Genomic DNA, 23267 nt, shown 5'->3' on the forward strand with positions numbered 1-23267 from the left:
TATTTTTATATCATAGCTAAGATCTTTGCTTATGTCTTGTTGTAATAGCAAATAAAAATCTTGCCCTGATGACTGAATTTTCACTTATTTATCAGCTTAGGAAAAGAACCAGAATGCTGCCCCTGCCTGATGTTACAGAAAGAATATCATAACAGCCTATCCACCTCATTCAAACACATAATTTTTTCTGCCAAATTTTAAATAAAGAATTTTGCTTCTTACAGACCATCTTTTACAAATCTTACTGACAAACTACATAATTTTTCCCTCTACTCTCACTTACTATGTAAAGCACATACAAAAAGAAAAATAAATAGAATCTGTCACATACTTTTGCAGCTTTTCCAGTTCTTGGCTTCAGACCTGTGAATTCTTCATTTGCTGGAAGCGCAACCTATTAAAGATATTTAAAATAAAAACCGTTGCAGATTTTTGTGTCCACAGCAGTGACATTTCTGGCAATGTGAAGTGTATGAAAATCAATTTGAATTTCTGTTATCCTGTTTCTACAAGCTCATGTGTCAAGGGATTATTCCTTCCTCTCAAGAGCTTTTCAATCAATCTTTATATTCTCCTACCTAAGCAGCACGGCTTCTCTCTCTCCTCTGATAGCCCTACTGTCTTGTCAGAGACATTTTTTCTTCACCTGCCTTGTAACAGTAGCTTTTCAGCCAAAACACCATCAAGTGCCCTGGCCAGTGGATATTCGAAGCAATTACTGAGCTCACACTGATAATCCCTTTCCAAATACACTATTTATGCTGGTAACATTCCCATTCCAAGCCAATATCTATTATTTATTCACTTTAAATATGTAAGCTCTCTTCAGTCACTAAGTGATGGCAAACCTTTAACAGACATCTCAAAATAACAAAAAATTTACACACACGAGCTTTAGAACCCTGATCAGCAAGTGTATATACAGTTCCTTCATTATGTAAGTCTGATGATACAGAGCCCTTGAATGTGACCCTAACTAGCTTGAGCTAGATCAAGAAAATAGCACAGAATATAAAAAGACATAACAGTACAAGGGAGTTAAAATTTACACATTTGATTTTCACACAAACTCTTTCTGATAGTCATATATGGATGCAGGATGCTTCAAGAAAACATTAATTTAAGAAAGCATTAATAGTTTGCATTTTTCACATTTGTATTTATGTCCATCAACACAATTTGAAAATGGACAGCTTTTATTACTTTGCACATGAAAAAATGTAATTTTCCATTTTTACCAAAACGTATTTTTCAACAGTAATCAGCTTTAGAAGAAAGTCTTTCATACTTGAACCAGAATAGAAGAATACTTCAATGCACTGATCACACTACAAAGAGAAAAACACGTTGTACCAACCAGTAGGTTTTTCTTCTCAAATGCTCTTGGTACCTTACAAATACAGAAACCTATCAATATTACCATCAATTCTTTCACAATCACTCACTATATTGTAAGTAGATTGAAACTCCTTCTGGTAAGATACCCTACTAATTTTCCAAGTGCATTTTGTGCATGCTCAGTCAGATACAGACTTCAAACTCCTCGCAGTCTTAAATACTGTATGAAATATTGTATCTGCTGGAGTGCAGGAAAGCTCTGCAGAGGGATCAGGACAGACTGATCAATGAGCAAAGACCAATGGTGTGAAATTCAGCAAGGTCAAGTCCCAGGTCCTGCCCTTGGGCCACAACAACTCTGTAGCACTGAGGCATCCCCAGGTGGGGGGCAGTTTTTCCTCCAAGGTAACAAGCAGAAGGAGAATATGAAATGACCTTAAACTGTGAACACGGAGACTGGACATTAGAAAAGAGTTGTCAAGCACTGGATTAGGCTGTCCAGGAAAGTGGTTATAATCACTAAAGCCACTTAAGAGATGTGTAAATGTAGCACTTGGGGACAAGGTTTAGGGGAGGACCTGGCAGTGCTAGGTTAATGCTTGGACTCAATGACCTCAAAGGCCTTTTCCAACCTAAAAAATTCTATGATTCTGCGACATAATAACTGCAAGAAGAATAAATAATACTATTATAGTGGCAATGATACAGACTTGTTATAACTTATTGTGTGTATTTTTCATGTACTTTTCACTGCACTCACCTCATGCGTACAACCTTCAACAGTTTCCACAGACTGCACCTTTACCTGAGGCATCAGATCTGTCAGACTAAAAAGATATGAATTAGGATTACCAAAGACTACTAAAAAATACTGTTTTATATAAAACTGAACATGTTGAATTTCACGTCTGCTTTAACTGCAACATAAAAAAACGGATATGCAGTCTTGGCATAGACAGGCTGCAGAGGTTACTACCAGGACTATTACCTCAAAGTTAAAATTTTGCAACCATATAAGTCTACTGTAGCTATTGATTCAAAAATTGCACCACAAAATCGCGCCTGAGTCACATCTACTTACATAAAATTTTATAATTAAACGAGGAGTTTTTTCAAGATATAATGAAACAAAATTCAAGACCTGTACTCATGCTACTAGTCAACACAGAGTAAGGGCAGCTTAAAGCATCCCAAGCACCTGCCTGAGGACAAGGCCCCTCTTTCATTTACCAGGTCCTTCTCTTGTGACCATGAGAAGGGATTGGACTCCCTTTCCATGAAACTCTTGATTTCTGATGTACACATTATACCGATACCACTAACACAGAAAATTATGTAAAATATTGGCTCTGGTTCTGTTTTGCTTCTATTCACTTATTCTCTACAGTGTTTTGAGAAGTCTTCTCATGAACTTCTCACAGAAATCTGACACTGAACTTTACAAAAGTTATATGAAAGACCAAATGATAATGCAGTTATCACCTTACATGCCTCAAAAGCCTTGTCAAATTGCCAATTTTTTTTCCTGTATTGCAAGCCAACTATGTCTTTCAAGCTCATGGTACACAGCAAACACATGCCTCTTACCATGTGCTTCCAGCTCGTCTCCTGCTCTGTGTGAAATCAACACAATGCCTTTGACCACAAACCACTGACTCAAATGAGTAATTACAAAGTCATGAACATTTTATACTGCAAAGGCCTACAGGTGTGCAGTGTAATTTTACATATACCCAGATTTCATCACTGCTGAGGCTGCACTAGCAGCATTTTCTCACTTAAACAGAAAATGGAAAACCAAACTTGCACAAATTCATCTTTTTTACAGGAAAACACTGCAAAACTCCTTCATATCAGCTGTTCTCAACTGGCACATGGCTAGTCAAGGCAGCTTGCTAGGACTACCTCACACATTAAGCTGAGCACTTACTTAAAATCATCTGATAAAACATCTTCAAATTTCGGTTTTTTCCCCAAAATGACATTTTCAGTACTATCAATCTCAGCCTCCCTTTTTGGCTTGACTATTGCAGCTGGTACTGAAGGTTTTTCTTCCAATCTTTTCCTGCAACAAAAACCAGAAGAAATTTTAAATTTGCCTCCTTCATATACGTATTGTCAACAAAAAAAAACTCTTAAGGGCAAGTGTGATCCCACTGCATCTGGGGAACAACCCAGGTAACCTAACCCACAAAAACAGCTGTGGGATTTCCAACCAGTTCCCAGACAAGCTGGCCACCAGGTCCCCACACTCCCCAGTAGGCCACAGAGCCAGAGCTGGCTACAGCTTTAGAGCCAGGGATCCTGGGAAAATGGGTCACAAAATTACAGAATGGCTCAGGTTGGAAGCGACCACAGCGGCTCATCTGGTCCAACCTCCCTGCCCAAGCAGGTCGCTCCCAGAGCACATGGCACAGGAGCGGATCCAGATGGGACCTAAATACGTCCAGTAAGAGAGATTCCACAAACTCTGAGCAATCTGTTCCAGTTCACAGTCACCCACACACTTAAGAAGTTTTTCCTCACGTTCAGGTAAAACTTCCTGCGCATCAGTTTCGGCCTGATACCTCTTGTCAGATTGCTCGGCACAACCATCAGGAGCATGGCTGCATCCCCCTAGTACCCTCCCTTCAGACACTGACACACGTTCCCGAAGTCCCCAGGGGTTCAGCAGCTCAAACACGCCGGAAGAAGCCGAGCCCAGCACTACAGCCCTCACCCCGCCGCCACAGCGGCCACTTACCCCGGCCTCCTGGCACCCTCGGCGGGGCCCGTTTTGCTCTTCTTGGCGCCAGAAGCAGCGGCGGCCGCGTCCTCCTCGAACACGCTGAAGAGCTCATCCCCAAAGGCCTCCGCCATCTTAGCCGCCGCGCTTCCACAATGCCCCGCGAAGGGCACACACTTCGCGCGAGAAGGGCGCTTCCGATCCCGCCCCCTGAGGGGTGACGGGAGCTCCCGTCGGCCTTGGCACCAGTAGCCGCCCACACGGCCCGTGCTCGATGGCGATCTCGATTTCTGCCCGAGTCTGGGTCCCGGTCCCGATGCCGAACCCCTCCGCAGCTCCCCCTTGGCGCACACGTGGCCCTTCCCCCCCCGGAAGGCGATCTGCGAAAAGCCGACGCAGGCCACGCAGGCCGCGCGGCCGGCGCGCGTGCGCCGGGGGCGCTGGCCAATGGCAGGCGGCGGCGGAGCGCCGACCGCGGTGCCCGGATGTGCGCGCGCGCAGAGCTGGGGGGGCGCCATGGGCGGCCGCAACAAGAAGCAGCGCGCGGGCAGCGCGGCTCATGCGGCCGCCGCCGCCACCGCTCGCGCTCGCGCCGCGCAGGCCGGGGTGGCCGCGGCCGCGGAGCCCGGCAGCCGCACCGCCCCGCCGCGACCAGCGCCCGCCTCCAAGGAACCGCGTGTCAAACAAGGTACCGCGACCCGCGGAGCCCCGGGAGCGGCCGTGCCCCGCTGTGCCGTGCCAGAGGGGGACTGAGGGTACCGTGGCTGGAGGAGCAGTGCCTTCAGGGGGCCCCTGGGGGTGCGGCTGCCGCGACCGCGGCGTTACCAGGAGGGGCCGGCCTTTGGGGCTGGTGTTTGCCAGCGTCGGGAGAGGCAGCTGGAATTGCTCCGCTCCTCTTGTGCTACAGCCTGCCTTGTCTGTCTAGCTGGTCAAAGGAGGGGACTCTTCCCCGTCTACTTGGCCCTAATGAGGCCACGTTTGGTGTCTGTGTCCAGTTGTGGGCTCCCCCCACAAGAAAGATGATGGTCAAATGCGAGGGGTCCAGTGAAAGATGATGCGGCTGCTCATGAGGAGAGACTGAGGGAGCTGGGCCAGTGCAGAGAAGACTGAGAGGGGCCCACAGAAATGTATATAAATATTTCAAAGATTCGTGCTAAAAGGATGATGCCACCACTCTCTTCAGTGGTGCCCGGAATGAACAGCAGTAGGCACAACTGTAACATGCGAAGTTTCACCTCAACAGGAGGAAGAGCTCCTGTACACTGAGGGTGGCAGGGCACTGGAACAGACTGCCAGGGAGGTCACAGCGTCTTCCTCTTTGGAGATATGCAGAACTCACCTGAATTCATTCCTGTGTCCCCTGCTCTAGGTGATCCTGCCATATGGGGTTGGATGATCTCTAGAGGTCCATTCCAACTACAGCTATTCTGTGGTTCTGCTCTCGGGGTGTCCCTGAGCAGATAAGTCTTGGTGGGATTGATGTGTTGAGTTTAATTACAGAAAGTCTTGTTATTAGATTATCAGCAGTTCCTGTGAAGCAATTGTTTGGACAGCACTTTCCCAGAGCATCTGATGTATTTGTTTTGTATATTATCAAAGTCAATATAATGTGGATTGGGGATTTATTTTGGGTGATTTTTTCTGCCTTGAAAGACCTGTTACAGGGCTGGAGGCACTTCTGTTGTGTTAGATAAGATGAGGGATGGCTATTCTGAGTGCAGTTTGAAAAACTATTATTCTGAAGCACTATGGGATGCCTGTTTTTAACAAGCCAAGTTTGTCAGAAGCAGCTCAGATACCATATAACATTAGAACAGCTTTTGCTGCAGACATGGGCAAATCATGCAATAGCCAGGGCATCTGAGTTCCCCACCAGTTAAAGAGTCTTGTAATCTGGTCATATAAGCATCCTGAACCTATTCATGCATTCTGTTTTTACAAATGTGGACTCTGTATTTCTTGTGTCCTCCATTCCTCCAATAGCCACGGTGCTCAGTCCTCTTCAGAAAATAACCTGCTTCTCTCTCAGGTTGTGGTGAAAAATTAGTCAGCGTAAATGAAAGCTAATTTGGTATATTTTAAAGAGCCCCCTGGTAAGTGCCAGTGAGTAGATCCTGAGTGCTGACAGCTGTTTGTGTCTCCTGATTAGAGGGGACCGTACTTTTTCTGAAGCGCAGTTACCAAAACCTGGTGTGGTCTCAAAGCAGGTCTCAAAGCCCTTCCAGAGCTGTTCTGCAGGCAGGCCAGCACGGATGAGCTGCCAGCCCACCTGTTGGGAGGTAGCTGTGCCTCCTGGAGCAGCGTGCAGCTGCACAGAGGGGTGGAAGCTATGGCCTTGCTCGGTTTCCTTCTGCCTGTGCAGCACCAGACGCAGTGCACATGCTCTGAAAGTGATGGGATTCTACAGCAAGCTGTGTCTTGTCATTCTAATGACGATAAATAGTTTTGTGAATTAGAGTGTGGTTTTTTAATACCTGTTAAATGAAAAGTATTTAGGAATGACCAGAGCAGACCAAAGGCTTCTGTAAGCCAGTGCTCTCTCCTAGGTAGGGAACAAAAGCAGATACCTAGGTAAGTACAAATCAGACATGTAGGGCCTCCCTGAAGCATATGTAATTCTTTTTTCAATGCTCTCCCATGTCACTTGATTTCTTCACTGCAAAGCTGTTCTCTCTGCCCTTGGACCTCAGTAAATATCTACAGTCCGTGGCTTTAGTGGCAAAGGGTTCTGTTACATAGCTATGCACTTTGTAATAAAAAATCCTCAACAGCCTTGCTTGTTTTGAAGCTACCATTTACTTTGTTTTGAAATTATCATTTTGCTTCCCTATTTGGCAATTCTTTTTCAGTGTTCAGAGAGTGAGCAGTCAATCCCATGTCCTCACATTATACCCTTTGAATTTTATATTTTGTCATAGCCCTTTTCACTATTCCTTGTTCAAGGCCTTTCTTGATTATTGTTGTTGTTAAGTACCTGCAAGTTTCTGGCAAGTTAATGTGGCAGTTTGCACTTATTTGTGTTATGTTAGGTCTGCTTTAGCTATGTTAAACAATATTCTCTGTGGGATTTGTGTAATTGATGGTTATTTGCAATTTGCAGGTCCAAAAACTTACAGTTTTGGTTCAACAACAGATTCCAATGCTGCTGCAAATCTAGATAAATCTGTTCTTAAGGCAAGTATCTTCTTTACATAAAACAACTTTGATTTTCATAGTACTGCTTTAGCTGAGTAAATATTTCTTCAGATCTTTTTCAGTATTAGGTTGTGCGTGTAAACTGCATTAATATATGAGACAATTGACCATTGAGAGTTTGATTTTGTTTAGGGTTTTGAGTGTCCTTTAAGCAATAGGGGTAAATTACCACAGTAGAATAATGTCTTTTTTTAAAAAAATAGCAAATAATACTTTGCATGCAAGACTATTTTAGGAGTTAGGTCTGGGCTTCTGCTGTGCATATGGATCTTTCTTCCTGACAGAGAAGGAATATAGATTTTATATAACAAACTTAGTAGCAACTAAAGATAGGTTCATGTTTTAGAAAAGTTTCAAACATAAGAATTATTATACTAAATTTGTTTTTAAAGGTGTTTTGGAAGGAGGATGTCACAGATTGCATCTTGATGTTCAAATTACTTTATGTGAGCAGAGGAGAAAGGCCTTGGGTTTTTTTTGGTTTTTTTTTTGGTAAAATTTTATTTTGCTTACAATATTTCCCTTAACATACTAAATTTCCTTTAAAAGGTAAATTGGCTTTCTTGGTAATAAGGAATTAACTCTTCTATTTCAAGTGAAAGTGTATAACTTGCAGAAGAAAAAGTGTCCTTTTTGTGAGAGTTTAGGCCACTTACAGAAAGCTTGAAATATTGGAATTTGAATGGCAGAGGGATTTCTGCATTGTTACGTCCTTAGTAATGAAGTGCGTTGACATGTCATAAAAACTTCCAAAGTTTAACTTTTATCAACTCATTTTTTCTTTGCAGGTAATGATAAATGGTAGTTTAGAGAAAAGGATTATCGATGTGATTAATAACCATAAAAACCAAAATGAGGACAAGGGAATGATTTCCAAAAGACTGACTGCAAAGAAACTACAGGTACAGTTCAAAATCTTGTTTTTCATTATTCATTTAGAATAGTTTGTCTTTTTTAATTTTTGTCAAGTGTCGTATTCCCCTTGTGTGTATTACATAATTGTATTGTGTGTGGCACAAGCCAATACAGCATGCTTTTCAGTAGTTGTATTAATGATTAGTCACTGAAATCAAGGAGTATGCTTATTAAGAAAGGCACATTTTTATGGATTCAGGAACTAAAATCAAGAGCTTTCAGACAAGATAGAGGGATAATACTTAATCTGAATGTTTTAGGTCTCCTACATTTTTTACTCTATGTACCTGGAAAATTGGAGGTATGTCTTTATTTAGCTAGAAAACACATTGTGGAGAGAGAGGCAGGAATCTAGATTTATTGATACCTATGCTTGCATATTTAAAAAGAAAATATTAATTATGCAAAACAGAATTTTCTGTTACATTAATGCACGGTGTTTGTTTCCCTTTAATGCTGGCTTTCTGATATGTGAGAAATAGAACTTTGGAAGGCTATATTAGATTGCTAGATTAAATCCTAATCTTTTTAGCTCTTTTATTTATAGGATGTATACATGGCTTTACAAAGATTCTCTTTCAAGACTGAACACATTGAAGAAGCAATGAAAAATACACTTTTATATGGGGGTGATCTTCACTCTGCACTTGATTGGCTTTGTTTAAACCTTCCCAATGGTGAGTATGGTTACAGAAAATAGTTTTTTACAGAAGAGATATAGGACCTGCTAAGCAGTAGCATTATTACTTCACAATAGTAATTAAATACAATGTTCCTCTAAGACTAGTAGTTGCAACAGTGTTCCTCTCCTACATGCACGGCTGACTGGTTCTGTATTCTAGTGCAGGAAGTCTTGTGGTCTTCCCGTTCCTACACTTGGAGTTCTGTGAATTTCCAACGAGCAAATAAACTATTTTATATAAATGCTAAAACCTAACTTTTATTTGAGTTTGTGTTCTTCTAGTTGGTTCCTAACAGAGTTTAAAGTATTTTCCTGTAATTATTATTATTTTCTGTGACATGTTTTTTCTTTTTTTATTTTGAAGATGCCTTGCCTGAAGGTTTTAGCCAGCAATTTGAAGAACAGGAACAGAAACCTAGAGCAAAATTTTGTTCTTCTGTGTCAAAGTGTGGAATGCCACCTCACTTAGAAGATAACAAAAAGAAAGAAAATGGCCCTGGAACTAAGGTAATCTGAGAATCTAATCGGTAGTTACTTGGGTCGTGAGGGAAGAGACAATAAAACTTTCTAAAATACAGGAGTTGCATTGATTTCCAGTGCTGATGTGGAAAGCTTATGAAAATGTTGTGTGATTAATAATTGTAAACCTGCATTTTAATTTTAGTGGAATGGCAATTTAAAGGTATTTTTCCTGTTGAGTCTAGAAGGTTCTTCATAGTTCATTTTTGTGGTAAAGCGCAGGGAATCTCATGAGATTATGATTAGGTATCAGGAAGAAATTCTTTTCTGTGAGAATGATGGGACACTGGAACAGGTTGTCCTAAGAAGCTGCTGATGCCCCATCCCTTGCAGTGTTTAAGGCCAGGTTGGATGCGGCTCTGAGCAACCTGGCCTAGTAAAAGGTGTCCCAGCCTATAGCAGGGGAGTTGGAACTTGATAACCTCTAAGGTCCCTCCCAACACAAGCCGTTCTATAATTCTATTGTTTAATTTCCTAATTTTCTCCTATAATGGGTTTATTCTGTTTATGTATATGTGGCACTCTATATGATTTTATGAGGGTTTAAGTTTGCCTGTGTGCTGTCAGTGTTTCAATTTTTGTGGGCATTTAATCTTAAACCAGATTAAATCTAAAACAAAACAAATGCCCTGCAAAGGGTTTCATTCCTTATTGTAATTATAGTTATTCTAGTGTTAAGATCTGTTTAGATGTATAGTGCAATATTCACCCTGGTTGGGAAAGCTTTCTTTCTTGTCATATATATATATATATATATGTATGTATAAAACCTTTATAGTAGTTCCTAGGTACTGGCAGAAGAAAGCATTGCTTTCACTTACATTATCATTACTTTTAACTTATATTGCTCTTAGGAAACAAATGTGAGGAAAGGGAAAGAATTGACTATGAAGGAATGGATTTTGCAGTACGCCGAGCAACAGAGTGATGAAGAGAAGGATGAGTCTGTGAAAGAGACAGATGAAGAAAAATTTGACCCAGTAAGACAGAATAATACTTCATGGGAGTCTTTCTAAAAACTGATATGTCTGGTACATCTGCAAATGGTGGATCTGTTTGTTACAAATTTGTGTGTTATAAATTGGGGATTGAAAATGTTTTTATGTTACCAGTAATGTATCACGGTATTGAAGGAAAACCTGTTGAAGCTTCTTCTTTTCTGAGTTGTTTTTCCTTTCCCTTATTATTTGTACTGCGTTGAAAATGTTGAATGTCGTGTTTGGGAAAGAAAAATTTAAAATGCATTTCCATTAGATTGAGCGAGTTACTATCAAATTCTGGGAGATTTTGACTGTTAATTAAATAAAAACTAATTGCATAAGCTTGGTATAAAGGGTAAAAAACCTGCACTTTGTCATGAAGGTCATTGAAAGTGACAAGCATACCATATTCAACTTGTAATTAATAATTCTGTTTGAAATAGAATGAGAGGTATATACATCTGTCTGCCAAGCTTTCAGAAGCAAAAGAACAAGCAAGCATCTCCAAGCAAGACAAAGACAAGCAAGGCCAGAAGGCAGCACAAGAAAAAATAAGAAGAATTCAGCAAGGTAGAGCTATGCAAGTTGCCTGTGTTTTTCTGGTCTGCATGTTTGTTAGGCAATTAAATCTTGGAGTCAAGTTGAATTAAAGATAATTTCGTTACCTTTTATGCCACTTTGTGAAATGAAGGCTTTTCTGAATTTGTTCTTTCTTGGTCAAGTTCTAAAAAGCCAGTAAAATTTCACTAGTTCTGGTTTTGGGTACTCAGTATGAATTATTACAGTTGTTTCTTAAGCAGTTCATGGGTATAAGTTATGTTCTCTCTGATAGAAATGGCAGCACTTGAGGAACATCCAGTATTTAACCCAGCTATAAAGATTTCAAACCAACAGCAAAATGAAAAGAAAAAAACTCCCTCATCTCAACCTCAGGAGACCACTTTGAACTTGAGTTTGCTTGAAAAACCTGATGGTGCTGCAAAGGAAGACAAAGGTGCGTTGGAAGTAGTTCAGTATGAGCTTGAATCATACCACAAATTTCCAGAATTAGAATTAGTTCTTGTTTTGCTAGGTTTGCAGTACTGAGTGAAAAAGCTCTGATTGTGGGAAAGGATTGTGAACTATTACAGAACCAATTAGCTTGGAAAAGACCTCTGGGATTGAGTCCAGCCTGTGTTCTGGACTAGAACTATCGTGTCCACTAGACTATGGCACTGGCTGTAAAGTTCATTTGTTCCTTAAATGCCTCCAGGGATGTGACTTCACCACCTCCTTGGGCAGCCCAGTCCAATGCTTGACAACCCTTTCTGTGAATAAATCCCTCCTAATGTCCAGCGTGAACTTCTCCTGATGCAGATTGAGGCAATGGTTCCCTGGTTGCCTGGGAGAAGATACTGACCCCAGCTGGCCACAGCCTCCTTTCAGGCAGCTGTAGAGAGTGATAAGGTCCCCCCTGAGCCTCCTTTTCTCCAGGACAAACACCCCCAGCTCCCTCAGCTGCTCCTCACAGCACTTGTGCCCCAGACCCTGCCCCAGCTCCATTGCCCTTCTCTGGGCTCTCTCCAGCCCCTCAGGGCCTTTCCTGCAGTGAGGGCCCAGCCCTGGACACAGCACTGGAGGTGTGGCCTCAGCAGGGCCCAGCACAGGGGGACAATCCCTGCCCTGGCCCTGCTGGCCACAGCATTGCTGATCCAGGCCAGGATGCCATTGGCCTTCTTGGCCCCCTGGGCACGGCCTGGCTCATGTTCAGCTGCTGTCACCAGCACCCCCAGCTCCTTTCCAGCCACTCTGCCCCAGCCTGTGGCACTGCCTGGGGCTGTTGTGACCCAAGGGCAGGACTTGGCACTGGGCCTTGTTGAACCTCACACCATTGGCCTCAGCCATGATCCAGCCTGCCCAGATCCCTCTGCAGGGACTTCCTGCCCTCCAGCAGATCAACACTCCCACCCTACTGAGTGTCATCTGCATACAGTCTGTCTCACTGACCAAGCTGACTTTAAAGGATCTGTACTTGTTTTAGCAGATTACATTGAAAGCTATTTTTGTCATGCTGTCATGTCTTAAAAATTAGATTTCTTTTTTATTTTTTTCAGTTGTAGGGCTAGTTGCTGTTTCAGTTGCACTCTCATATTTTTAAACTCTTTTCATTGTAAATCTTCAAACTATTAAAATATTTTCTAATAACCAGACTTTAATGAAACTTCTAAAATTACTGGATGATCAAAGCTAACAAAATACTGTAATTAATTTTCTGCCAGATACTTCTGTAGGAAAAGCAGAAGTTTCTGTGATGTAGCATCAATACCTGTATTTCTGCAAAATATTTCAGAAAATTGTGCTATCTAGTAAAATATATGTGAATAAAAGGTAAAAATTACTTCAAAGGACTGTAAAATAGATTTTAGGAGGATTTAGAATGTATTTTTCTGCTCTTACAGTGAAAAAGAGAGATCCACTAGATATAAGAAATTTTGATTATAGTGCTCGAAGCTGGACTGGTAAATCTCCAAAACAGTTTTTGATTGACTGGTGCAGAAAGAATTTTCCAAAGAGCCCAAATCCTTCTTTCGAAAAAATTCCTGTTGGAAAATATTGGAAATGTAGGTATGTATTTCCTGTAATCTTTACATTTGCCTTTTGGTTCATTTGAAAATAAAATATCTCTGCAATTCTCTCTTGTTAATAGAGATTTATATCAATACAGTGTTTAACCCAAACTCTTTGTTAGTCCATCAGGGAGGTATTTTACTCTGGATAGCTCTGCAGAAATGATGCTTAGCCTAGACAAAATCACAAAAAACCCTTATTCCTGCTTTATGAGTTCATTCAGTAGAATCTTATTTTTATTTGTGTACTGCTGGATGAAAGATTAGTCTGAAGCACCCTTATGAGATGGATTTGAACAATTTATGTTTGGTATTCTTATTCAAAGTAAAATATTAAATCAGAGATTCAAGTTTATGAATACCAAAACCCTTCTGAAAATTGTTTAAAATAAAGTGGAAGTTAAAAATTTGTGTCAAAGGTACCATAAATTTATGGGCAAAACAGTGCAGTATCTTAAATTTTTTTTTCGAAATCAAGTCTAAAATACAGAGTTGTAGAGTAGAATGTTACCATATATGAATAAAACAGACACAAAGTTATAAATAAGCAATGTTTCTTGAAGGAACCAAGTGAAAGAGCTTGTTTTCTTGCTCAAGCTGAAAACTACTAACAGACTGCCATCCCTAAGAATATGATAAATTTTGCTCCTGCTCTGACTGCTGTTTATCTGTTAAACAGATGTTTGCATCTTGGTAGGCTGTTGAAAGTCATCTTGATCTATCCTAACTAGTTACATTGGGTCCTTCTTCCAAAGCACCTAACTTTAGTGGCAATCTCTATATATATAAATGCTTCTGACTTGAAGAAAATTGAGATGTTTATAAAATATAAAAAAAACCCACAAATTCACTCCTGGAATATTTGCTGAAAATGTAACATCATTGCAGGTATTTTCTGTTTATACTGGTTGCAGAAAATTGAGATAACTGCTTTTGAAATTTTTCTTTAAGGGTCAGGATTATGAAGTCATCAGATGATGTAATGGCAATGTGTCCTACAATCGTAACAGAAGATAGTATGCAAGCACAACATCTAGCTGCTACTTTGGCACTCTACCATTTAACCAAAGGACAGGTAAGTTTCTTAGCAGCATTACTGTTCTTGGCCTCAAATCTGCTTCTGCACTTTTTTGCTATAGTATCTTTAGTTGGGTTGTAAAAATAGTTTCATGTAGTATTTCCCATTAAATTCTTTGCTTCCATTACATATTCTCATTCCATACACATCTCATGTTTTTATCTAATTGTGTGTATGCTTTGCAGCATACAGAAAAGATATTTTTGTTAAAGCTATACTTTCAGACTTGTAAAAACTGAAAGCTAATAAAGACATATTGTTGACATTTATTTTACTGCTTTCATAGTTTCTGTATTTAGAATGGTTTCCTATTTGTTTTTTGTCAAATCTTTTGACATTTGAGTTTGTTTACACATAAAATACTAAAAATAGTGATGTTGCTAAGTAGTAGATAACATAATTTTTTCTGCTTTTTTCACTGGAAGTCAGTTCATCAGTTGCTGCCTCCTACTTACCGAGATGTCTGGCTAGAATGGAGGGATATTGAAAAGAAAAAGGAAGAGGAAAGCAAGATAGAAACCAACAAACCGCGTGATACCTTTATTGCTAAATTGTTAAACAAACTGAAACAGCAGCAGCAGCTACAGTCTGAAAACGAGCCAAGACTATCTGAGGGTCCTGAAGATTCCTGGGAAAACTTGGTTCCTGATGAGGACTTCAGCAGTCTCTCCCTTGAGACCTCAGATGCAGATAATTTGGAACCTTCAAGGAATTTGTTTAGGAAGCTGCAGAGTTCCTCTAGATACCAGAGGCTTCTGAAAGAGAGGCAGGAGTTACCTGTGTTTAAGCACAGATACTCAATTGTAGAAACTCTTAAAAAACATCGAGTAGTTGTTGTCGCTGGTGAAACAGGCAGTGGGAAGAGTACCCAGGTGCCCCATTTCTTATTGGAAGACTTGTTGCTAGATGAAGGATCAAAAAAATGTAACATTGTTTGCACACAACCCCGAAGAATCTCAGCAGTGAGTCTGGCAACAAGGGTTTGTGAAGAGCTAGGCTGTGAATCAGGACCAGGAGGAAAAGTAAGAAGTGTCTTAATTCCTTTGTCCTGATCAAATACAGGGGGCTGGATTGTTGGCAAAAAGTGAGAACATTATTTCTTATACAACCAAACAAATAGATGTTATTTTCTCTTGAAAAGGACTTCTTGGTATGTCCATTGTTTCTTTTTCTCTTGTCACCTGTGAACCTGTAGATATCCGTATATGATTCCTGAATTCTTCAGAGGCTGATGTAAAGCAACAATGTTTCATATATGGAATGGTCAAAGATTTGAGCAGATTGCCCAGAGGCTGTTGTGTCACTACCACTAGGGATGAAGCAAAGTCCCCCAAATAAGGCTCTGAACAATCCAGTCTGGCCTTGAGTGGAGCCCTGCTTTGAGAGGGGCCCTTTCCAGCATAAGTTATTTTGTTACTTGATGAAAACCGAAGGGCTGTATATGTTAGGGCAATTTGTACGGAAATATTTGTGAAATTGTCAGAGTCCTGAAAACAACCCTGATTTTATCAGTTCTTTGCCGCTCTGCATAAATTTCATTATTTTTTCCTTTCTCAACAAGGTAAAGTACTTGTGAGGAAGTGTGGCAGTCATTCACTATACTACTTAATTAGCAAATTTGGTCAGTATCTGAATCTGAGAGATATTAAATTTCACCTAATTTTGAATGTTGTTAGCTTGTATGTTATTTTCAGTTATTCTATATTTTAATGTATTTTTTTAAGAACTCCCTGTGTGGATATCAAATTCGTATGGAATCAAGAACAGGAGAAGCCACCAGACTGCTGTACTGTACAACAGGTGTCCTGCTTCGGAAACTTCAAGAAGATGGTCTTCTGTCAAGTATATCTCATATTATTGTTGATGAGGTTATCAGTTCTTTACTATTCTGCAGAAATTACAGTTATTCTGGGCCTTGATCTGTACTAAATTCTTGCTATAGATCTATTTTTGTAATTCTAGGTACATGAAAGAAGTGTCCAGTCTGATTTCTTGCTAGTTATTCTGAGAGAGATCTTGCATAAACGCTCAGACCTGCACCTGATTTTAATGAGTGCCACTGTAGACAGTGAGAAGTTTTCCAGCTATTTCTCACACTGTCCCATTTTAAGGATCTCGGGGAGAAGCTACCCAGTTGAGGTAGGTAGATGTTTATTTTGATTATGCAGGATACTTTGTATATATGTATACAGTGTTTGCCTAGTTAGTATCTAAATAATATATCACTTTTTTTTTTTTTTTTTTGACCAGAAATATAGATCTTACAATAAGTATTTCAAGGACTTGTAGTCCATTTTCTTTTATGGAAATAAAGAATAGCTTCAGGGCTTTGGAGTACATAACTGTACTATTTTTTGCGATGGATTTATTGGTTACAGTCAGTCCCTCAGTTACGCTTGGATTTTTGTCTGTTCAACTTAGGTAGAAAGGAAAGCATTAAAGAATTCTTCTCACACCCCCTGTAACTTTGTGACTGCATTCTTATGCATAAGTTTTAAGTTATAATACGTATTAGTTTTTCTTATGTGTATTATGTAGGTTATGGTAAAGGTTATGTAGTGATCAGGTGGAGAAGCCCATTAACAAACTTTTAGCAGCTCCAAGATTAGGTTTTCAAAAATCATGACAGTTTTTGTTGAAATGTGCAAGATTTATTACAACATTAAGGCCCTGGTCAACTTTGTTACACAAGATTTAAAAAATGAAAAAAGTTGCTGATTAGTTTTTTATGTGCCTGATGTTTTTTCTTTGAATTTTCACTAAAGATTTTCCATGTTGAAGATGTAATTGAAGCAACTGGCTATGTTCTGGAGAAGGACTCAGAATATTGTCAGAAGTTCTTGGAGGAGGAGGAGGAAGTAACAATAAATTTTACGGGTAAAGGAGGAAGCACTACAAAGCACCAGGTAAAACAGGCACTTTTAGTTTTGTCTTGGAACCTTTTGGGAGTTTTTATTATTTAATCATTTTAGTTCCTTTGAATTTATTGTGGTTGGATTGTAAAATACCAAATGAATATTTGATACTCAGTTTATAAAAAACAGACACAATGGCACTCCTACTAATATTTATGAATGCTTCACCCTTTTTGCTCCAACTCCTATATAGTTGTCTTGCTTTTGCTGACATTGTATTTGACATTGAGGTCTCTTGTAGATTACCAGCTCTGGGTGTATAAGCAGCAGCAGGGAAACCATTTTTTTTTCCTCGAAGAATTCTCCTACGTAGTGACTTAACAACAGAAGAGAAAAGGCTTTATCCTTCTTTAGCTAAAAGACTCCCAAGATCCTCCAACTTGGCATGCCAAAGGAGATGATTTACCTGAGATTGTTGTATAGACCTCATTAGTTTAACAGGTTATGGTTAATCTTTAGGTACTCTGCAGTGACAGCTGTATGTGCTTTTGGATCAAAACTCTTTAAGGGGAAATTCTATCAGTGCCATCTGACTTTGGCAACTTAGGCTGTTAATCTAGACTATGTATTTTTTGGAGGATACCAAAGATTTGCTTTGTAAAACTTCTGAAAATTTAGCTTGCTACAATCAAGCACTTACATGTCTGTTGAAAAATAGTCTGGTGTGCTCTACTGATTGTTTTCCTTCAGTACAGAAGGATATGTGGTGTCAAGCTTCCTTAAGTGTATTGAGTAACAATGAAGTAGTTTACAGTAGTGCCAGTTAATTTAGAAACTAGGTGTGTAAGATGTCTAGAAAAAAATCAAATTTATATCTCTCCTGCTAACTCTTTTCCTGTACCAAAACATTGCAGGAGTTGCCACCTAGTTCATTCTTAATTTTCCTTGCAAGCATTAGTTGAGAAGGGTGAAGTAAGGGAGAGGGAAAAGGTGAAACGAATTTCTTACACCCCAAATTAGGAGTTTTGAAAGAAGAGTATACATCTTGTTATCCCAGTTTGAACTGATACCAGTTGAATGCCAGATATGGACCCGGGAACTGTTTACCTCTTGGAGACACTTTAATATTTACCTTTTCTTAGAATCTGGAATGTCTTTTAACAGTTGTAGATACTTCTACACATTATGTAAGTGGTTGTGATTTAATCTAACTCACACAGGTTTTGGTGGGAAATTAGTTAAATTTCTGTTATCCCAATCTCTGTTTCAAGTGAGTGGCAAATTCACCTTCTGCTCTTTATGTTCCTCTAAAATACTAAGAATGTGATTTTTTTTTTCTGCTTACTCTTGTTTTTTAGGAGTATATCCCAATCCAGTCTGGATCTGGTATCAATTTGACTACTTACTATGCGAAGTATAGCAATCGTACACAGCAGGCTATCTTATATATGAACCCTTACAAGATCAACCTTGAACTTATTTTGGAGTTGCTTGCATACTTAGGTACTTCTAGTCCACTTCTTAAGAAGTTTATGTACTTGGGGTTGTCCTTTGGATTTATTTTCCACTGCTTTCTACTACTTCTATAATGAAGTACTTGATTTCATTGTCATAGGAAAGATCCTAAGAAGCATTAACCACGGGGCCTAGCATTTGTTCCTGTTGTTCTGTGAAACTGCTTGCCATGCATGTTTGTTTTACCTATCTATGTGCTTGCACTGTTATTTTGCAGATAGAAGTCCCCAGTTCAAGAATATTGAAGGTGCTGTGCTGATCTTTTTACCAGGCCTTGCTCATATCCAGCAGCTGTATGATCTCATTTCAACTGACAGAAGATTTAACTTGCACGACAGGTAATGCAGATATTTTTTATAAAGTTAATACTCTTATGTTACAACACAACAAACATATACATTAATGTTTGCTATTCTTGTAAAAGGCAAGTGAAAGTTATGCCTCTGAGCTAATGGTGCTACAAATGTACTTCTACTACAATGCAAATGTACTCTTACTGCTATAGTCTAAAAGTTATTCAAGCAACAATGACAGATACTTAGGAATGGTATGGTACATTTTCTTCCATTGCTTTCTATTTTATTCTTCAACAAATTTATGTAATCAAAAGCACTTGACTACTTCTTTTCCACTTCTTAGGGTATGGAAGTTGCCATACCTGGGATACAGATTTATGTGGCTTACTGTTTACATGGAAGTGACTACTTCCTGAGAAGAGCCCTAGAGCACCTGCATCTACCAAGAGAAATGGCCTAGGGTTGTAGTGACAGATAATTTCAAAATTTTTTTGGGATAACTAAAAGTTAGCAGCACAACTGCATAAAAGGAACAATTGCAGTCAAATGCTAAATATTTGTGGATGGACTGAGGTGTAAAGGTCTGGAAGAGAAGGAAAGCACCAGTCTCTGTGGTTGTCTCAATGAGAGACCTCTATTACTCAAAGTTGCACGTATTTGTTACGGTCATTTTCTCGGAAGCACAATTTAAAGAACCTGGGTTTACAAACAGGTAGCTCCCTTTATTGCTAGACTGTTATTGTAAAGTAACAAGCAGTTCTGCGTTACTATTTTTACTGAATGGGAGAACATCCCAATGAACTAATTAGGTTATTTTTTGTAGCTATTGTAATAAAACAATGAAGCAGACTTTCATATGTAATCATACAAAGTTTTACTCGTTTGATTGTGTATCCTTCTCCACATGTTGTCATTATACTGGTCTTATATTTTTACTCCATGTTATTTGATAAATGTGTATTTATTTTTACAATTTCTTGTTCTAGGCACAGATTGATAGCTTTGCATTCTGTTCTTTCAACACAAGATCAAGCAGCTGCATTTACAATACCTCCCCTTGGTATTAGAAAGGTAATATTCACAAAGTTCACAACTGAAAAGAGAAATTTTCTGTGGGTGCAACTCTGAATTGTTATCATACAGAATTAAACAACAGCTGGGTGTTCCTAGAATTTCCTCACTGCAAAAAACAATTCTGATTTAGTGGTCTGTAATGGATAGAAGATAATATGCTGTGGAAATGTTGACAGTATTGGACAAATTCTTAAACCTAAAATTTTTCTGTAATCTTCCTTAATTATTACTTACCTGTATATTAACTATTGTTAGCCAGTAACTATGGCTTTTATCTTGGAGAAATACTATTTTATTTACTGCCAAACTATGTAATTAAATATTGATCAATTTTGGCAGGTACTAAGCAGTAATTGTGGTGGATTATAAAGCAAAATGTGAATGTGAAATTATTTCTTAACTTTTAATTTCTCTCCTTGGGGAAAACTAGACCATTTTCCAAGTCATGTAGGTTTTCATTGTCAGATTATTTAAGGAAACATTTCTGGGTAAAAAAAATTTAACCAGACTTACTCCATAACAGTGATGTAAAGATTGAAACCTGTTGCACTTTCCAGTTCTTCTTTTAATGTTATGTTACTCTTTTCAGATTGTTTTGGCAACCAATATAGCAGAAACAGGTATCACAATACCAGATGTTGTCTTTGTAATTGATACTGGGAGAACAAAAGAAAATAGGTGAGAGTTTGATTTTCATCAGTCACACTGTGATTACTGTAAATATTTGGAGGATAGAGCTGCAAGGATTTTGTAGTATCTTTATTAACTTAGAACAATCCTTTTTGTAATTATCTATTAATTAGAGTTCTGGATGCAGGAATGTGCTGAGCTCATTTGAAAGCTTGCAGGTTTGGGTACAGGTTTGGGATGTATGTTTCAAGTTTCAAATGGTGAGAAGAGCAAGGGAAGTTCATAGATAATGGATATAATGTATGGATAATTATGATCAAGTACTGTTTTAAAAATGAAGAAAGTACTTTTTATGCTATCTCATGTTTTGAAAGTTATTTTTCTTCACTTTAAATGTGAAAATCCCTACACAATGTGTTAGAATGGTTCTGAATTGCCAAGGTGATGAAACAAAAAAGCTTTCATTTTCCAGTTTTTATGCTTTCACTAGTGACTTGTATTCAAGGTATTATAATATACAGTTCCTCCCAGATATGCTTGGTTTTCAAAACTAAATGTATTTTCAAAAATTGCTCATTAGATATATTGTCAGTGTGCTGATGTTCAGGTAATACATACATGAAAATTTCATTTCTGAAATCTGTATCTGCTTTATAATGTTTAAGGTATCATGAAAGCAGTCAGATGAGTTCCCTGGAAGAGACCTTTGTTAGCAAAGCTAGTGCTCTGCAGCGACAAGGAAGAGCTGGCCGTGTTAGGGATGGGTTCTGCTTCCGAATGTACACGAGAGACAGGTATTGTGAGCTTAGCAAAATTCTGTAAATCACATCAATACCGTGGGGTTTTTTCTGTGCAAATCCAAGAATTCTTGTTGAAAATCACTTTACTTACTGCAAATCAGAAAGATAAAACTGGAAAAAACTCAACCAAAACAAGAATTTGAGTATCACATGTGTAAATTGTTAGAGTAGCCTTTCACACTTTTTGAAAAAGTTAATTTTAATCTTAATATTTCTGTAGTGTGTTTTTTAAAAAAAGTTCATAATTAAAGGAAAAGTGCAGCACAGGAAATTGTAGAACATCTATTTTTTACAACACCTGATTGGCTTACATCAAATGTGTGCAAACCTTACCTCCTAAACTTTGAATTTTTTATCAGACAAATCTGTAGGCTTCTGAGGAGGTAATCTCTATGGATGAGATGGGGGCACTGCAGAATTAGTTTCTGTTACTGCAGTGGAATAATCTTTTTCCTCCTTCTCTGAAAACCTAAAGTGACTTACAGCTGAGAAAGAATTAAAATTAAAATCTTTTGATCTAACCAATGAAGTGTGTGCCTTTTAGCCCCCGAAAAGGCCTTTCAGTTTGAAAGCATTTTACAGACTTGTTTTGAAAATCAGGGTTTCCTGCCTTTCTCTCTCTAAAACTTGTTTTCAAAGCTACAACACATACCTTAATTCAAAGTATGAAGGACTTGGCCATGCTACTCCTTTCCCTGCCCCTCAAGAGAAAAACTGCAAAGAATGACTACGTAAAAACCAGATTTACAAGTTTAATTCAAAGATTTAGTTGAATATATATTTTGTGATGTTGCAGGTTTGAAAGCTTCATGGAATATTCTGTTCCAGAAATACTGCGTGTGCCTTTGGAGGAATTATGCCTTCATATTATGGTACAATTTTTGATTTTAGAATTGCTAACCTTGTGTGGTGGTTTGTTGACGATGACTGCATGCTGGGTGGCCCCAAAGGTCCTCTATTACCCTCCACCTCAGGTGGATGGGAGAGAAAATATATAACAAAAGGCTCATAGCTAGAGTTAAGGACACAAAGAGATGACTCACCAGTTACTGTCCCAGCAAAACAGACTTGATTTGTGGAAATCAATTGAATTTATAACCAATTAAGTTAGAGTAGGTTAAGTAAGTGAAAAGTTCCCCTCCCTCTTTTCTGGCCTTAACTTTATTTCCCAATTCCCTACCTCCTATCCTCCATCAGCAGGGAGATAGGGAATGACAGTTTTGGTCAGTTTATCACAGATTTCTGCTGCTGATTCCTCCTCAGAGAAAGGGAGGACTCCTTCCTCTGCTCAATCTTGGGGTCACTTCCCCTGGAGACAGTCCTTTACAGTGTGAATCCTTCCCACAGGTTGTAGTTTTACATTAACTGCTCCAGCATGGAATCTCCCTCAGGGTCATAAGTTCTGTCAGCAAACCTGCTGGTGGGCTCCTCTCATCATGGTGCCACAGATCCTGCCAGGAACCTGCTCTATTGTGAGCTCTCTCCAGGGTCACAGCCTCCTTCAGGCATCCACCTGCTTGAGTTTGGGGCTCCATGAACTGACCAAAGACCTCCATGAACTACAGGGGAGCAGCCTTCCTTACCATGGACTGTAGCAGCTGGAGAACCTCCTCCCCTACTTTATTCACTCTTTTTAGTGTCTTCAGACTTGTTCTCACCTCATCGTCTCTGGCTGCAGTTTGTTTCTGTGCAGTAACTTCTCCTGGAGGCATGATCACCATCACTGATTGGCTCAGTCTTGGGCAGTGGGTCTGCCCTGGAGCTACCTGGCATTTTCTAGATGTAGGGAGAGCTGCTCTCTCAGCTTCCCACCAAACTCACCCGTGCAGCCCCTACTACCTGAACCTGGCAACACAAGCCCAGTACATCTTGTTAGCTAAAAATACTATGCATGCCTCTGGACAAATTATGCCTTCATACTATTGTCTGTTTTGGAATTACTGACCCTAATAGCTGAAAAGGTTTTTTACTACAAACCAAGTCCAATGCAGTTACTTAGTGGGGCTTCTCATACATGTACATACTCAGCACTTGATTGCTGTAAAATACAAGCATGCTG

The 23267-nt window shown here is 39.3% G+C and overlaps 2 protein-coding genes across 2 annotated transcripts in view; one reads left to right on the forward strand and one right to left on the reverse strand.

Moving 5' to 3' along the window:
• The window catches only part of MTREX (Mtr4 exosome RNA helicase), a 43927-nt gene extending 39665 nt beyond the window's left edge, over nt 1-4262 (reverse strand). Inside the window, exons 1-4 of the mRNA XM_059491988.1 lie at nt 4082-4262; nt 3269-3403; nt 2099-2165; nt 332-394 (exon numbers count right to left, since the gene is read on the reverse strand). Of these exons, the coding sequence (XP_059347971.1) occupies nt 332-394; nt 2099-2165; nt 3269-3403; nt 4082-4197 (381 nt within the window). The 5' untranslated portion in view covers nt 4198-4262. The remainder of the gene's footprint in view (nt 1-331; nt 395-2098; nt 2166-3268; nt 3404-4081) is intronic.
• A 289-nt stretch (nt 4263-4551) lies between these two features.
• Nucleotides 4552-23267, forward strand: part of DHX29 (DExH-box helicase 29) — a 29160-nt gene continuing 10444 nt past the window's right edge. Inside the window, exons 1-20 of the mRNA XM_059492395.1 lie at nt 4552-4751; nt 7164-7237; nt 8047-8160; nt 8721-8850; nt 9220-9362; nt 10229-10354; nt 10798-10924; nt 11187-11348; nt 12793-12958; nt 13912-14035; nt 14464-15060; nt 15763-15906; nt 16001-16177; nt 16804-16944; nt 18252-18396; nt 18626-18746; nt 19691-19775; nt 20368-20456; nt 21074-21202; nt 22005-22080. Of these exons, the coding sequence (XP_059348378.1) occupies nt 4580-4751; nt 7164-7237; nt 8047-8160; nt 8721-8850; nt 9220-9362; nt 10229-10354; nt 10798-10924; nt 11187-11348; nt 12793-12958; nt 13912-14035; nt 14464-15060; nt 15763-15906; nt 16001-16177; nt 16804-16944; nt 18252-18396; nt 18626-18746; nt 19691-19775; nt 20368-20456; nt 21074-21202; nt 22005-22080 (3042 nt within the window). The 5' untranslated portion in view covers nt 4552-4579. The remainder of the gene's footprint in view (nt 4752-7163; nt 7238-8046; nt 8161-8720; nt 8851-9219; nt 9363-10228; nt 10355-10797; nt 10925-11186; nt 11349-12792; nt 12959-13911; nt 14036-14463; nt 15061-15762; nt 15907-16000; nt 16178-16803; nt 16945-18251; nt 18397-18625; nt 18747-19690; nt 19776-20367; nt 20457-21073; nt 21203-22004; nt 22081-23267) is intronic.

The sequence above is a fragment of the Ammospiza nelsoni genome, chromosome Z (assembly GCF_027579445.1).
Source record: "Ammospiza nelsoni isolate bAmmNel1 chromosome Z, bAmmNel1.pri, whole genome shotgun sequence".
NCBI lineage: Eukaryota > Metazoa > Chordata > Aves > Passeriformes > Passerellidae > Ammospiza > Ammospiza nelsoni.